Source organism: Jaculus jaculus, chromosome 1, assembly GCF_020740685.1.
Source record: "Jaculus jaculus isolate mJacJac1 chromosome 1, mJacJac1.mat.Y.cur, whole genome shotgun sequence".
Lineage (NCBI taxonomy): Eukaryota > Metazoa > Chordata > Mammalia > Rodentia > Dipodidae > Jaculus > Jaculus jaculus.
The window spans coordinates 222,972,706-222,988,837 of record NC_059102.1 but is presented as its reverse complement, the minus strand read 5'-3'; the positions used below and the strand labels follow the sequence as shown (position 1 = coordinate 222,988,837).

Sequence of the window (16,132 nt, the reverse complement as noted above, 5' to 3'; positions counted from 1 at the left end):
CGCAGAACCATCTCCTCCCAGCTTCCCCCCTAGTTTTGGAAAAAAGATCTTGCTGCTCTGTGACTCCTGACCCCAGCCTCCTGAGTAGATAGGAACACAGGCACATGTCACTATGCCCAGCTTTTCTTGAAGGGTTAAAGTATACAATTCAGGAGGATTAAGTACATTCACAGTGCTAGGGACAGAACCTTGACCTCATGCATGCTTTGTAGGCTCTAGGAACAGAGCTAGCCCCAAGAAAGGAAATGTGTGCAGGGAGATGAAATGGTCAGGAACTTGATCTCCCGGCTCAGTGACCTTGGGCTATCTGCATGTGGCCAACCCTCCTCACATTTCTGTTCCTCCTGCAGACACAGAAGGCTGTGACCGTGGTTGGCACAAGTTCCAGGGCCACTGCTACCGCTATTTTGCACATCGGCGTGCATGGGAAGATGCAGAGCGAGACTGCCGCCGCCGGGCAGGTCACCTGACCAGTGTCCACTCCCGGGAGGAGCAGCAGTTCATCAACAGTAAGGATGCATGAGTCAGCACAGTAGGCAAGGGTGGGATAGGACCCTTTACCAGTCCTGAAGATGACACCTTAACAAACTTGTGTTCATTGATGCCAGCCCTGATCACTTCTTAGATCACATGTCTACTCACTCAGAAATTAATTCCTAATCTACTTCAATGAGCCCATCCATCTGCTAGTCATCATTTGGGGCCTGGAGACACAGCAGTGAGACAGACGATGTGTCCTCAGGCAATGACATTTTTTGGGGGGATGGTTCAAGGTAGGGTCTTGGTCCAGCCCAGCTGATCTGCAACTCACTATATAGTCTCAGGCTGGCCTCTAACTCACAGCGATCCTCCTACCTCTGCCTCCCCAGTGCTGGGATTAAAGGCTTGCACCACCACACCCAGTCCATAAATCTTGCCAGCAGGGTGAGGATATAGACAAGTAGATATCTAATTAGATAATACATGATTTAATGCTTATATTATCTAAGTGCTCACGTACTTTATTATGTTCCTTATTATATTCAGTACTACATGTATGTATATTTACTTTAAAGTTTAGAGAATTGAGGCAATGACCAATCTGGCTTCTTGGAGATGAGTGGAGTTATTAAGTATGTCAGTTGGAAAACTTCTCCAGTGGGTCTATATGAGGGACTCCAAAAGTACATTGGTATAGTGCAGGAAGACAGTCCTGGAAGAAAATGTTAAGGAGAAAGAATAAAAGCAAAGCATTAGAGGGAAGTGGGCACTGAGAAAATTGGAGCTCTTTGGGGTTCCTCTTCTCATAGACTTGTTGGTCTTGGAGGGAGGCTGAGGGACCTAAGTATATAGAGTTATTGTCACAGGACCATCTGAGTGTGTAGACTAACCTCTGACATTCCAGCCAAATGTACACATGCATACACACCAACACCTAAATAAAACAGAGCCGGGGGAGGGCATGGATTCTGCAGAGACTTAAAGGAAGAAGAGTGGGACATGAATTAAAGCTGCCACTTATTGATTCACTCATTACTCCCTCAGTTATGTGTTTGACCACCCATATCCTTATGTCATCCTTAAACTGCTCTGATTGACTCTCTCTGCCCTGTCACCTCCCTGCCTCACATATGCTCATCCTGGCTGTCTCTCCTCTGGAAAAGGCACCTTGTTCCCCTGGGCCACCTGCCCTGCCCTGCCCAGTGCTACCTGTGGCAGCTCCTGTCCCTCACTCTCTCCTTTCTGCAAAGACTCAACAGGGTCTGTGTTTATTCTTCTCAGCTCCACACCATAGCTGAGCTGATACCTAATTTCACCCCACCCTCCAGATGACAAGGTGTCCAAGGTTCCCTCTTGCTAGCCCAGTCTCCTTTGTCCTCACCTTCTTCCTTACTGGGCCCTCTCCACCTCCCTAAACCCCCATCACTCCTACACACATGCAGCTCACCTAGGGCTGGGACACAGTGGGTCCCTTTCCTACATTATTCACTCTTGTTGCAGTCAGGTTTGCATTGCTGGCAGAAATCACCCAACCAAGAGTAGCTTTTGGAAAAAAAAAAGAAAAGAAAGAAAAAAGGGTTTATTTTGGCTTACAGACTCAAGAGGACGCTCCATGATGGCAGGGGGAAAGGATGGCATGAGCAGAGGGTAGACATTGTCCTCTGGTCAACATCAGGTAGACAATAGGGAAACTGGCTATAATACCCATAAGCCCACCCCCAATGATACACTCCCAAGGAGTGTATTAATTCCCAAATCTCTATCATCTGGGAACCTAGCATTCAGAACATGTAAGTTTATGGGGGACACCTGAAACAAACCACCACATTCCACCCTTGGCCCCCATAAACTGATAACCATCTGTGCCAGCCTGCAGCACAAAGGTCGAAATGGGCCTTGAAGGAGGGAGTGGGAATGAATCTGAGACAAGAACACAAGGAATGGAGCCAAGACAAGTTCTGATCAAGGCTCGCGTTTATTCAAGCAAACATAAGCTTATATACAGAAGATAGAACTTTTTCCGACAAAGCCTATGTGCCTAAGGTCAGCTTCACCAGGGTCATATGTAAATCCCTTAGAATCAGGTGCCCACTCCACCTAGGCTGTGTACCAAACAATGCCTTAGGATCAGGTGCTTACTCTATCTAGGCTGTATACTAAACAATTCTTTAGGATCAAGAGATTAGGAGATTAGAGATCACTCTTAGCTCCCAAGGTCAAAGAGCAGCTGCAGATCAAGAGGTCCCCTTTGTATTAAGAGATAAGAAAACACCCTTAGTTCCCAAGGTCAAAGAGCAGCTGTGGCTCCCGACACCATCCATAAGGTAAAATGTAATGCATTCAGTCCAACTTTTAAAGTCCCATATTTTTTTTATCAGTCCTAATGATGTTCAAATATCCCCATAATCCAAGGTCTTTTAACTGAGCCTTAATACCAAAAAATCTCCAAAACCCCCATAATGGCACAGAACAAACACTCACACTGCAAAAGATGGCATTGGGCATAGCAAAGAAATATTCAACCAATACAAGATTTAAACAGGGCAAACATCAAACTCTGTAGCTCCCAAGTCCAACAACTCTAGTCAGTGACAAGTCTCCAAGTCTGATAATTCTTTTAATTAATTAATTTATTTATTTATTTTTGCTTTTCGAGGTAGAGTCTCAGTTTAGCCCAGGCTGATCTGGAAGTCACTATGTAGTCTCAAGGTACCCTTGAACTCACAGTGATCCTCCTACCTCTACCTCCTGAGTGCTGGGATTAAAGGTGTATGCCACCACGCCCGGCTAGTGGGATATTTCTAACCAGCCACAAGTCTCTGGAGTTCCATTTCCGCCCCTCCAGCTAGGCTATCCACAGTCCTGGAAAACTTCTTCTGGGGCTGGCAGCTCTCCCAGGCAGCCATCTTGTGGTCCCAGCATCTCTACTGGGTCTCCACTGCAACCCAGGGTTCATCCTCTTGGCTCCATTGCGTCTCCATGCAGGCATCCAGCAAACCTGCTTCACACTGCCCATGGCTATTTCTAAAACACAAGACTGTATTGAAAACTCAATGACCCTTTCTTTTCTGCATTTTTTATACTCCACAATACCAGATAGGGTGGCAATTTGTTGATTCAGGGGGAATAAAACAGACTTTGAAGAACAGGACACTCCTTGAGTATTCAGGCCCCTTCAAAAGCATCTACATTCTTTCTCTTGCCCCAGTGTAGGTCAGATGGCCCAAGCTCAAAGGTTGTAATCTCTCATATAACTGCAGCTGAACAGGCAGCAGTTTTAGCCCAAAGATTTCATTTCTATGCCATATCCCTCTGCTCACACCAGTCCATTTCTATGTACTGCAACACTGCACAAGTTCTCAGGACACAGATATAACAGCAAGCCTCTCACACAAACTGCTTCTAGCCCAGTCCAGACAAAGCTCTTTCTCACCCTCATAAGTCAAACCTCACAGTCCATAGTTCTTACTGCATTCAACCAGAATAGTCTATCAAGCTGTACTTATAGCACTGCAAGGCGTCTTTTAGGCTGAAGTTTCAAATCCTTCCACAGTCCTCTTGAAAATCAGCTCCAAAAGGCCAAAGCCACACAGTCAAGTGTCTAGAAGCAAACGACACCACTCCTCAGTACCAAGTTTACTGTTGCAGTCAGGTTTGCATTGCTGGCAAAAATCACCTGACCAAGAGCAGCTTTAGGGGAAAAGAAAGGTTTATTTTGGCTTACAGACTTGAGGGGAAGCTCCATGATGGCAGGAGAAAATGATGGCATGAGCAGAAGGTGAACATCACCCCCTGGCCAACGTAAGGTGGACAATAACAATAGGAGAGTGTGACAAACACTGGCATGGGGAAACTGGGTGTAACACCCATAAGCCCACTCCCAACAATACACTACCTCTAGGAGTTGTTAATTCCCAAATCTCCATCAGCTGGGAACCAAGCATTCAGAACACCTAAGTTTATGGGGGACACCTGAATCAAACCACCACAACACTCCAGCCAGTGTGGCTGAGGGAAGGGTTTGATGTCCTCCCCAACATCACCCGTGCGTATTCCTGTTTCTACACTATCCTTGTATCTCTCCCCATGATTCCCGTTCCTTTCTGCTTTCCCCTCTATTCCAAGCCTACCTCCAGGCTGGGAAAGGGAATAAGCCTGTCCCCCACCCCACCACCCTAATGATGGAGCACACCCATACTCACCCTCACCCTGCCCCCAGGCTTCGGGCATGAGAACGCGTGGATTGGCCTAAACGACAGGACAGTGGAGAGAGATTTCCAGTGGACAGACAACACGGGGCTGGTGAGTGGAGTCCTTGTCTTTAGCCTGCTGGGTCCCATGGCCCAGCACCTCCTACATAGCAATCACAGGGGCCTCCAAGGTCCTCAGACACTCTGGCTCCGGCTCTGAGGGGTTGGAATGGTCAGAGAGGGTAGAGTAGGATACAGATCCTCGTCCTGACTCCTCTGCCTGCAGTGACAGCCTGGGTACCAGCTTCAATACCAGTCATAGGAAACCTGCTCACTTCTCCCCCTCACAAGAGTGGTGGAACTTTCTTTTTCCTTTCTTATTTGATTGATTTTATTTTTCAAGGTTGGGTCTTGCTCCAGCCCATGGTGACCTGGAATTCACTATGTAGTCTCAGGGTGGCCTCAAACTCAATGTAATCCATCTACCTCTGCCTCCTGAGTGCTGGGTTTAAAGGCTTGTGCCACCATGTCCAGATGATTTGATTTTTGTTTTCTTTTTGGAGGCAGTCTCACCATAATCCAAACTGACTTAGAGCTTGCTCTGTAGCCCACGCTGGCCTCAAACTCATGCTGATCCTCCTACCTCAGGCTCCCACTGCTGTTAGGATTATAGGTGTGAGCCACTACATCTAGCAGGGACTTTAACTTTATTTATTTTGTAAAATATTTTTATTTATTTATTTGCAAGCACAGAGAGAGAGAGAAAGAGAATGGGAGTTCCAGGGCCTCTAGCCACAGCAAACAAACTCCAGATTCATGTGCCACTTTGTGCATCTGGCTTTATGTGAGTACTGGGGAATCGAACCCCAGTTGTTAGGCTTTTCAGGCAAGCACCTTAGTGACTAAGCCATCTCTCTAGTCCAGGGACATATATATAACATTATATTATATTTATGTGAGAGAGAGAGAAAGAGAGGGAGAGGGAGAGAGGGAGGACAGGCACGCCAGGGCCTTTAGCCACAACAAATGAACTCCAGATGCATTGGCCACCATGTACATTTGTCTGACATGGATTCTGGGGAATCAAACCTGGTCCATTGGCTTTGTAGGCAAGAGTCTTAACCACTAAGCCATCTCTCCATCCCATAATTTAAAAAAATATTTTATTTTTATTTATTTGACGGAGAAAAAGGGAGAGAGAGAGAGTACAAATGGGTGCACTAGGGCTTTCAGCCACTGCAAATGAACTCTAGACGTGTGTGTCCCCTTGTGCATCTGACTAACGTGGGTCCTGGGGAATAGAACCTGGGTCCTTTGGCTTTGCAGGCAAACGCCTTAACTGCTAAGCCATCCCTCCATCCCCAGACCATAATTTAAAAAAAAATTATTTATTTGTTTGACAGAGAGAGAGAGAGGAAGAGGCAGAAAGAAAGAGAGAATGAACACACCAGGGCCTCCAGCCACTGCAAACAAACTCCAGACGCATGTGCTCTCTTGTGCATCTGGCTTACGTGGGTCCTGAGGAATCGAACCAGAGTCACTTGGCTTTGCAAGCAAATGCTTTAACTGCCAAGCCATTTCCCTAGCCCCCAGCTCATAATTTTTTAAGACAGGGCCTGGATGTCTTGCCCAGACTTATATCCTGGGCTCAAATGATCCTATCTACCCCTCCTGAGTAACTGGAGGACTGCTGCTTCCCTTTCATCAGCTGGGGCTTTTAAAAAATGAGGTGGTGCACACCTGTCATCCCAGCACTCAGGAGGTAGAGATAAGAGGATCAGAAGTTTAAGGCCATCATCAACTACACAGCATGTTTGAGGCCAGCCTGGGCTATATGGTAAAACTTGTCTTAAAAACCAACTTGGGAGGGAATTACCATGGGGTATTTTTTTTATAATCATGGAAAATGCTAATAAAAATTTTTAAAAAATTAAAAAAAAACAACAACTTGGGACCAGGCATGGTGGCGCATGCCTTCAATCCCAGCACTTGGGAGGCAGAGGTAGGAGGATCTCTGAGAGTTCAAGGCCACCCTGAGACTACATAGTTAATTCCAGGTCAGCCTGGGCCAGCGTGAGACCCTACTTTGAAAAACAACAACAACAAAAAAAAAAAAAAAAAAAAAAACAAACTTGGGCTGGAGAAATGGCTTTGCAGTTAAGGTGCTTGCTTGCCTGTGAAGCCTAAGGACCCAGGTTTGATTCCCCAGTACCCATGTAAGCTTGATGTACAAGATTATGTGTGTGTCTGGAGTTCACTTGCAGTGGCTGGAGGCCCTGGTGTGCCCAATGTCTGTCTGCCTCTCTCTCTCTCTAATAAATAAATAAAATTAATTAAAAGAATTAACTCTGCTAGGCATGGTGGCACATCCCAGCACTAAGGAGGCAGAGGTAGGAGGATCACCATGAGTTCCAGGTTAGTTTGGGCTAGAGTGAGGCCCTACCTTGAAGAAACAAACAAACAGCTCCCCCCACCCCCCCAAAAAAGAAAAAAGAAAAAGAAAAATCTTTAAAAAGCGAGGGCTGAGGAGAAGCCTCAGTGGGTAAAGTACTGGCTGTACTGTACTGAGCTTGGGTTGCCAGCACCCATGTAAAAGGCTAGGTGTGGTATATGCCTGCAATCCCAGCAGTAATGAGCTGGAGACAGGAAGAAGAGTGACTTGAGACACCTGAGGTCAACCTCTGGCCTCCACATGCATGTGCACACACATATACACCCATATGTATACAAACACAATACACACATGCATGTACACCATAGACATACACCCATGAAAAAAATGGTTCAAATGAGCTGGGCATAGTTGCTTAAGCTTGTCATAACCACATTCAGTAGGTTGAGGCAGGAGAACCAACACATCAAGGTCAAGCCAGGCATGTTGGCACACGCCTTTAATCTCAGCATTCCACTTGGGAGGAAGAGGTAGGAGGATTGCTGCAAGTTCAAGGCCAGCCTGAGACTACATGGTGAATTCCAGGTCACTGGGCTAGAGTGAGACCCTACCTCAAAAACAAACAGACAAAAACCAAAATACCAGTGTCATTCTTTACTACACAAGGAGTTTGAGGCCACTCTGGGCTACAGGAGACTCTGTCTCAAAAAAATAAAACAATGGTCGGGGAACATGGCTCAGCTGTTAAAGGTGCTTGATTACAAAGCAAGCCTAAGTTCAGTTCCCAAGCCACCCACATAAACCAGATGCAAAAAGTGGTGCAGGCTTATGGTATTTGTTTGCAGTTGCAAGAAGTCCTTGTGTATGCACACATGCATGCACTAATTAAGTAATTTAAAAAAAAGTAAAAGTTAAAATGGAAAATTTCCTGCTACTACAATGTGGTCTTCTTTTCTTTTTTTCTTTTCTCCTTTCTTTTCTCCTTCCTTTCTTTCTTTCTTTCTTTCTTTCTTTCTTTCTTTCTTTCTTTCTTTCTTTCTTTCTTTCCTTCCTTCCCTCCTTCCTTCCTTCTTTCTTCCTTTTTTTCTTCCTTCCTTCCTTCATTTATTTTGAGGCAGGGCCTCACTCTAGTCCAGGCAGATCTAGAACTCACTCTGTAGCTCTCAACTGGCCTCTAACGCACAACAATCCTCCTACCTCAGCTTCCCAAATGCTGGGATTAAAGACTTGTGCCACCACACCTGTCTCTCTATCTCTCCCTTTTAAATATTTTTATTTATTTACTTGAGAGTGTGAGTATGTATATGGGTGTGCCAGGACCTCTTGCTGTGCAGATGAAATCCAGACACATGCACCACTTTGTATGTCTAGCTTTACATGGGTACTGGGGAGTCAAACCCAGACTCCAGGTTTTGCAAATAAGTGCCTTTAACTGAGCCCTCTCCTTAGTACTTCCCCCTTTAAAAAAATTTTTTTGGCTGATCTGGCCTTGAACTCACAGAAATTCATTTACCTCTGCCTCCTGAGTGCTGGGATTAAAGGTGTGTGTCACCACACCGGGCTTTCCCATGTTTTTTTTTTTTTTTTTTTTTTTTTGTTGTTGTTGTTTGTTTGAGGGAGGGTCTCACTCTAGCCCAGGCTGACCTGGAATTCACTCTGTAGTCTCAGTGTGGCCTTGAACTCTCAGTGATCCCCCTACCTCTGCCTCCTGAGTGCTGGGATTAAAGGTGTGTGCCACCATGCCTGGCTTCTCCCCCTTTTTGAGGCAGGTTGCCACTCTAGCCCAAGGTGGCCTTGAACTCACAATAATCCTCCTACCTCAGTCTCCCCAGTGCTAGGATTAGAGGCATGTGCCACCACACTCTAAAACATCCCCCTTGGATTCTTGCCTGTAATATCTGGCCCTGCCCACTCCAGCCACATGCGGGACTCCAGCAAGTAGTCCTGGCCCTCTGTCTTTGATTCCACTCCTGCCTCTGGGCCTTTGTACTTACCATTCCCTCTGCTTGCAATTCTGTTCATGGGATGTTTCCTCTGCTTGCTGTCCCTACTGCCTCTGCAAGGAAGCCCTCCTGGACTTCCAAGCTGAGGAAAACTTGTTTACTTGTTTTTCTTCTTTTTAGATTTTTCTTTATTTATTTGACAAAGAAAGAGGGAGGGAGAGAGAGAAAGAATGGGCATACCAGGGCCTCCAGACATTTGCACCCCCTTGTGCATCTGGCTAATGTGGGTCCTGGGTCCTTTGGCTTTGCAGGCAAATGCCTTAATCACTAAGCCATCCCTCCAGTTCTTAGTGTTTTTCTAACTGACTCATGTGGGGTGCTGGGGAGGATATGGTGACATAGGAGGAAGGGAAAACATCACAGATGACACTATAGCCGGAGGAGGAGGCCTGGGATCACAGAGACAGCCAGTGTCCATTGTAGAGATGGGAACTAGAGCCCCCATATGTTGGAGGTGTCTGGCCATGAGAATCACACAGAAGAATGTTCTGGAAACTACTGCCCAGGTCCCCTGAGAAACCCAGCTCCCTTTTCCCTCAGCAATACAAGAACTGGCGAGAGAACCAGCCAGACAATTTCTTCGCGGGTGGAGAGGACTGTGTGGTGATGGTGGCACATGAGAGCGGGCGCTGGAATGATGTTCCCTGCAACTATAACCTCCCCTACATCTGCAAAAAGGGAACAGGTACTCATTTTTCTGTCTGTCTGCCCCCCCGCCTTCTCTTGGTGTCTGTCTGCCTCTTGCCTTTCCAGACATGTGCATTTACTTACTTTCTTTCTTAAAAATATTTATTTATTTATTTGACAGAGAAGAGATGAGAGAGAGAGAGAGAGAGAGAGAGAGAGAGAGAGAGAGAGAGAGAATGGGCGTGCCAGGGCCTCCAGCCACTGCGAATGAACTCCAGATGCATGTGCCTCCTTGTGTATCTGGTTAACATGGATCCTGGGGAATTGAACCTGGGTCCTTTGACTTTGCAGGCAAACGCCTTAACCACTAAGCTATCTCCAGCCCATGTGCACTTACTTTCTTATGACCTGCCAGCCCATCTCCTTTGTCCACACTGGTCTTATTAATTCCTCAGAATTTGTCAGGTTTGGTATACACCTTTAGTCCCAGTCCTCGGGAGACTGAGGTAGGAGGTTCCCATGAGTTTGAGGTCGGCGTGGGGTTACAGAGTGAGATACAGGTCAGCCTTGGCTAGAGTGAGACCCTCTTTTGAGGGGAAAACCCCTAATGCCTCAGAACTCTTTACATATGAAGAAGTTATCTGTAAATGTTCTCCAGTCCACTTTCTTCTTCTTCCTTTTAAAAATATCTTATTTTTATTTATTGGGGAGAGAAAGAGAATGGGAGCATCAGGGCTCCCAGCCACTGCAAACAAACTACAGATGCATGTGCCACCTTGTGCATCTGGCTTATGTGGGTCCTGGGGAATCCACCCAAGATTCTTTAGCTTTGCAGGCAAGTGCTCTGCCTCCCAAGTTTTGGGATTAAAGGCATGCGCCACCACACCTGGCTTTTTTCTTTGTCTTTTTTAGAGGTAGGGTCTCACTCTAGCCCCGGCTGACCTGGAATTCACTAAGTAGTCTCAGGATGGCCTTGAACTCACGGTGATCCTCCCGCCTCTACCTCCCAAGTGCTGGGATTAAAGGCGTGCGCCACCATGCCTGACTTTCCTGTCCACTTTCTTTTATGTTTTGGTTGTTCTTTCACTTCTTTGCCAGTTGCTTCTTTGAATATTTCTATTTATTTATTTGAGAGAGAAAGAAAGAGAGAGGGAGAGAATGGGCATGCCAGGGTCTCTAGCCACCACAAACAAACTCCAGACGCATGCTCCACCCTGTGTTTACATGGATCCTAGGGAGTCAAACATGGGTCCTTTTGCTTTGTAGGTAAGTGCCTTAACCGCTAAGCTATCCCTGCAGCCCATTACCCGTTTCTTTGCTGCCATTTGCTCAGATCATCACTCTTGCCTCCATCTCTTTTGTTTTCACCATGGCTTATGAACTAGGGGTGGGATGTGTCCAGAAATTTCCTGCAAGCAAGGAGCTTCTGCTTTGAGTGAAAGTGGCCAAGACAGGGACAGTCACTTCTAGTCCTCCCAGGCCAGAGATGGGCAGAGGGTGTGACCTGATGATGACATGCTGAGGGGCCATCTTTCCCAAGACATGTCTCTGGATTAGCCCCAGTCTTGGCCACTTCCCTAACTGGAGACCCCTCTTCCCAGTCCTGTGTGGACCCCCTCCAGCAGTGGAGAATGCCTCCCTTGTCAGTGTCCGCAAGTCCAAGTACAATGTCCATGCCACTGTCCGCTACCAGTGTGACGAAGGCTTTGCCCAGCACCACGTGGCCACCATCCGCTGCCGGAGCAATGGCAAGTGGGAGCGGCCCCAGATTGTGTGCACCAAACGTAAGTGGCTCATCCAGAGACCTCAACGCTTGATAGTTTCTGATTAAAACACCCCATTTTAGCATGATGATGTGTGTCTGACCCCAGCTGCTTGGAGGCTGAGGCAGGAGGATTGCAAGTTCCAGGCCAGCCTGGGCTACAGAGAGAAACCCATGTGGGGGATAAATAAAAGCTGAGGTGGGGCTAGGGCTCAGTTGGCAGAGTGCTCACCTAGCATGCACAAATTCCTGGGTTTCATGCCCAGTACTACATAAACTAGGCATGGTGACACATACCTGTCATTCCAGCACTTGGTAGGGGGAAGCAGGAAGATCAGTTCAGAGTCACGCTTAGCTGCATTGTGAATTCAAAGCCAACTTGGGAGACATGAGACCTTGTCTCAAAAGAAATTAAAATAATTCCAGCCCTTGGGAGGCAGAGGTAGGAAGATCTTTGTGAGTTTGAGGACATCCTGAGACTACATAGTGAGTTCCAGGTCAGTCTAGGCTAGAGTGAAACCCTACCTCACCCACCCCCACAAAAAAAAAAAAAAAAAAAGCCAGGTGTGGTGGCACATACTTTTAATCCCAGCACTGGGGAGGCAGAGGTAGGAGGATTGTTGTGAGTTCAAGGCCAGCCTGAGACTACACAGTGAATTCCAGCTCAGCCTGAGCTAGAGTGAAACCCTACCTCGAAACAATAAAACAAAACAAAAATAAACAAAAAGAAATTAAAATAAATAAGACATCCTTTTAGGGCTGAGCAGATAGTTCATGGTTAAAGGTGCTTGCTTTCAAGCCTAAAAGCCTGAATTCAATTCCCTGGTACCCATGGAAAGCTGGACACAATGTGCCACATGGATTGTAATCCCAACATGCCTACAGCAAAGTGAGTATTTACCAGCCCACCTGGTGTTTTTGTTGTAGGTTTTGTTTGCTTGTTTGTTTGAGGCAGGTCTTCACTCTAGCACAGGCTGACCTAGAACTCATGTAGTCTCAGGCTGGCCTCACACGCACAGCAGTCCTCCTACCTCACCTTCCCTGGGATTAAAGGCTTGTGCTACCCATCTATCTTTCTTTCTCTCTCTTTTAAATATTTTCATTTATTTACTAGATATTAAAGGCATACCCAGATTGTGTATTTGTTTTGAGACAGGGTCTCATATAGCCCAGTTTGGCCTGGAACTCACTATATAGTGGAATATAACCTTGAACTTCTGATTCCCCTGCTTCAACCTCCCAAGTACTGGGATGGCAGATTACACCACTACATCCAGTTTGTGGTTGTTGAGGAGCAAACCTTCTGACATTCTATTGTAGCGTAGTGGGATGTGCCTGTAATCCCAGCAATGTGACAGCTGACGCAGGAGGATTGCAAGTTCTGGGCTACAGAATAAGAAACCCATGGGTGGGGGAGCAGAGCTGGGAGCTACCAAGTAGCATTTTTCCCATTCTCTCCTGCTGAGGATGCCAGTGACTTCTTTTCTTCCCCTCTTTCCCGACCCTACAGCCAGAAGGTCCCATCGGATACGGAGACACCATCACCACCACCAGCATCGGCACCAGCATCGCCACCACAAATCTCATAAGGAGCGCAGAAAACACAAGAATCACCCAGCAGAGGACTGGGAGAAGGATGAAGGGAATTTCTGCTGATGAGCTCAGCAGAAGCCAGCACAGCCTCTACCCTACATCTCCTCTGGAGCCTTCTCCTAGGGACACAGTGCCCACCCAGAAGGAGAGGGTCTCTGGAGGTACCCTGAGCCCCATGCACTCCCCCCAACCCTGTGTACAAAGCTCCCTTCTCTTCTTTCCCACCCAGGATCCTCTTGGCAGGGGTGGCCATGTGTCTGAAAAGTGCAGTTTTGTCGGGCAGAGCCTGGAGCCTCATAGCCACAGGAAGTGCCATTACATTGCTTCCCCTATGTATTTGCCAGGCTGATAGCCTAGTGTTGAAATGAGGCTTCTGCGAGCATGTGTGAGTGTGTGTTTGGATGTGTGCTGAGGAATTTTGACACCAGAGATTCAGGCTCAGTTGAATGGTTGGCTGCCCTAAATCCACAATGAAGCCTTTCTTAAGGTCACTGGCTCGGGGAGCAGGCGGCTCCATTGACACACAGCAGCTGGGATGTGACTTGCTCTTCCTTCACCTTGGACTTCTGCCGTATGCATAAACTAGTGTGGAACTCTCACTACTGAATTTAGGAGTGTGTTTTAGAAGCACCAGCCTCCATGGCCTCCTAGAGCAATGTGGAGGGCAGGAGGGAAAGTATATTGCAGACCCTCTCAGATCTTGTCCAATGCTGGAATACTGTGGTCTTTTAAATTTTGTTTTCTCTCTCTCTCTTTTTTTTTAATATAAGGCCTCACTCTGTAGCTAAGGCTAACCTGGAATTTACTTTGTAGCCCAGGCTGGACTCAAATTCATGGTAATCTTCCTGGGATGACAGGCCTGCTGGCACCACTATGCCTAGAGATGACATGATTTTATGGTGGCAGATCTCTCACACACATTCACAGATTCATGTGTTGAACGCACGCACACACCAGATGACAATATCATTAATACTAGTATACCTGGATTTCCTCCCCTCCATCTCTCAGGGAGACAATGAGCCTCCTTCCTGAACTGGGGTGGGTTATATGCCATGTTTTCTAGCCCATAGCCCATCTGTACCCCTTCCTGGAACAGACTTTGGCAATGCCCCTGTCTTGGATCCCATCCCAACCCCATCTGCACACACTGCCTACTAGACTAGACATGTTTAAAGCTACCCATGCCACCTACCCATGGCTGTATTGTAGAGAGATGGGTGGTGTTAAAAAAGAAAAACACACATTTTCCCCTATAAGTTTTACTTTTTAAAGTGGGAAAGTATCTACCTTGCCTTCTTTCTTCAAATTGCCCTACAAACTCAGAGGCAGGAGCCAGCTCCCTGCCCTCCTACACAAAGCATCCAGAGATTGGCCTCCATATGTCATGGCCATGCTTAGCCCCTCCAATGTGGGTAAAATGTGTGAAGTGGTGTCAAAGCTGTGGTGTGGGTGGAGGCACAGCTCAGCAGTGACACTTGTGGAGCCTGGTAGAGGCCCCAGTTCCATCCCCATTGCTTGTCATGTGGCCCCTCTAAGGGATTAGTACAGATAGAAATGTTTTAACTAGCCAGGCGTGGTGGCGAATGCCTTTAATCCCAGCATTTAGGAAGCAAAGGTAGGAGGATTGCCAGGAGTTCGAGGCCACCCTGAGAATACAGTATGAATTCCAGGTCAGCCTGGACTAGACTAGAATGAAACCCTGCCTAGAAAAACCAAAATGTTTTAACTGAGCCGTCATCTGTATGAGATCTCAACATCCAAATGATGATCATTTCCCCATTTTATACATAATGAGACTGAGAAATGAACAGAATTAATATCACATGAAGGATAGGGCTATAGGAAGGACTTGGTCCCAATTCTGACTTAAACATTGCCTTTTACTTTGGGGGAAGAGATTGAAAGCCTCCTCCTCCTCCTCTTCTCCTTTTCTCCCTCTTTCCCTCCTTCCCTCTCTCTCTCCCCTTTCCTCCCCTCCCCACAACACACTGGCAGATTTGGAAAGTATCTACAAATGCAAACTGGACCCTTCCCCTTGACTTTGATCATCCATCCTCCCTGCTACAGATATTAGCCACTGCCCTAGCTCAGACTGTTGTGGGAAAAGCCCAGGGACACAGGTTTTGTCTTTTTACTTCACTAACACTTGGTTCAAATGTAATAACAACATACCTTCACCTCTCCATGGCACAAAATGATTTCTCTTTGTTTGGGGGGATATGACTTGCTGGGGTGCTCCTGTCCCCCACTCCAGCTCTATAGTGGGAGGAGCTCCAGTCTTTTCTATAGCAGCAGGAGTTTATCTTTGGATCTTTCCCTCTGGGATGTGTGTGTGTGTGTGTGTGTGTGTGTGTGTATGTGTGTGTGTGTGTGTGTGTGTGTGTGTGTGTGTGTGTATGTACAACTGTGGGTCCTTCTGAAAGCCACAGTGTTTTGTGGGTCTGTGGTATCTGACACTGTGGACATTAATGTACTTCTTGAACATTTTAATAAATTTTTTAACAGCTCAACTTGCCTGTCCTCGCCTGCTGCTGTTATTCATGTACTTGGCAAATATTTCATGAGAAGCTGTTATGAGCTGAGTACTGTGTTACTGTGCAGTGTACTGGGGACTAAGTGTTTGTTGACCAGGGAAGCTCCTCAGGAGAGTTAGAAAAAAAAAATTTTTGCTTTTGTTTTTCTTTTTAAATTTTTTTTCTTTCTGGGTTTTCTTTTTAAAATTTTATTTATTTATTTGCAAGGAGAAAGAGAAAAAAGAGAGGCAGACAGAGAGTATGGGTACACCAGGGCCTCTAGCCACTGCAGACAAACTCCAGATTCCTGTGCTTCTTGTGCATCTGGCTTATGTGGGTCCTGGGGAATCAAACCTGGGTCCTTTGGCTTGGGAGGCAAACGCCTTAACTGCTAAGCCATCTCTCCAACCCTGGTTTTGTTTTTCAAGGTAGGGTCTCACTCTAGCCCAGGCTGACCTGGAATTCACTATGTAGTCACAGACTGTTTTTTTTTTTTCTTCTTCTTAATTTTTTTATTTTCATTTATTTATTTGAAAGCAACAGACAGAGAGAAAGAGGGAGAGAAGGGA

At 46.6% G+C, this 16,132-nt stretch overlaps 1 protein-coding gene across 3 annotated transcripts in view; it reads left to right on the top strand.

Annotated features, from left to right (window-relative positions):
• Ncan (neurocan) overlaps positions 1-15,560 on the top strand; it is a 47,826-nt gene extending 32,266 nt beyond the window's left edge. For 2 of the 3 annotated variants that reach the window (XM_045161026.1, XM_045161017.1), the window contains 5 exons: positions 351-509; positions 4,700-4,782; positions 9,606-9,750; positions 11,294-11,476; positions 12,965-15,560. In XM_045161026.1, the coding sequence (XP_045016961.1) occupies positions 351-509; positions 4,700-4,782; positions 9,606-9,750; positions 11,294-11,476; positions 12,965-13,110 (716 nt within the window). In that variant the 3' untranslated portion in view covers positions 13,111-15,560. The remainder of the gene's footprint in view (positions 1-350; positions 510-4,699; positions 4,783-9,605; positions 9,751-11,293; positions 11,477-12,964) is intronic. The other variant, XM_045161032.1, reaches the window with a different exon arrangement.
• Positions 15,561-16,132: the final 572 nt, after the last annotated feature.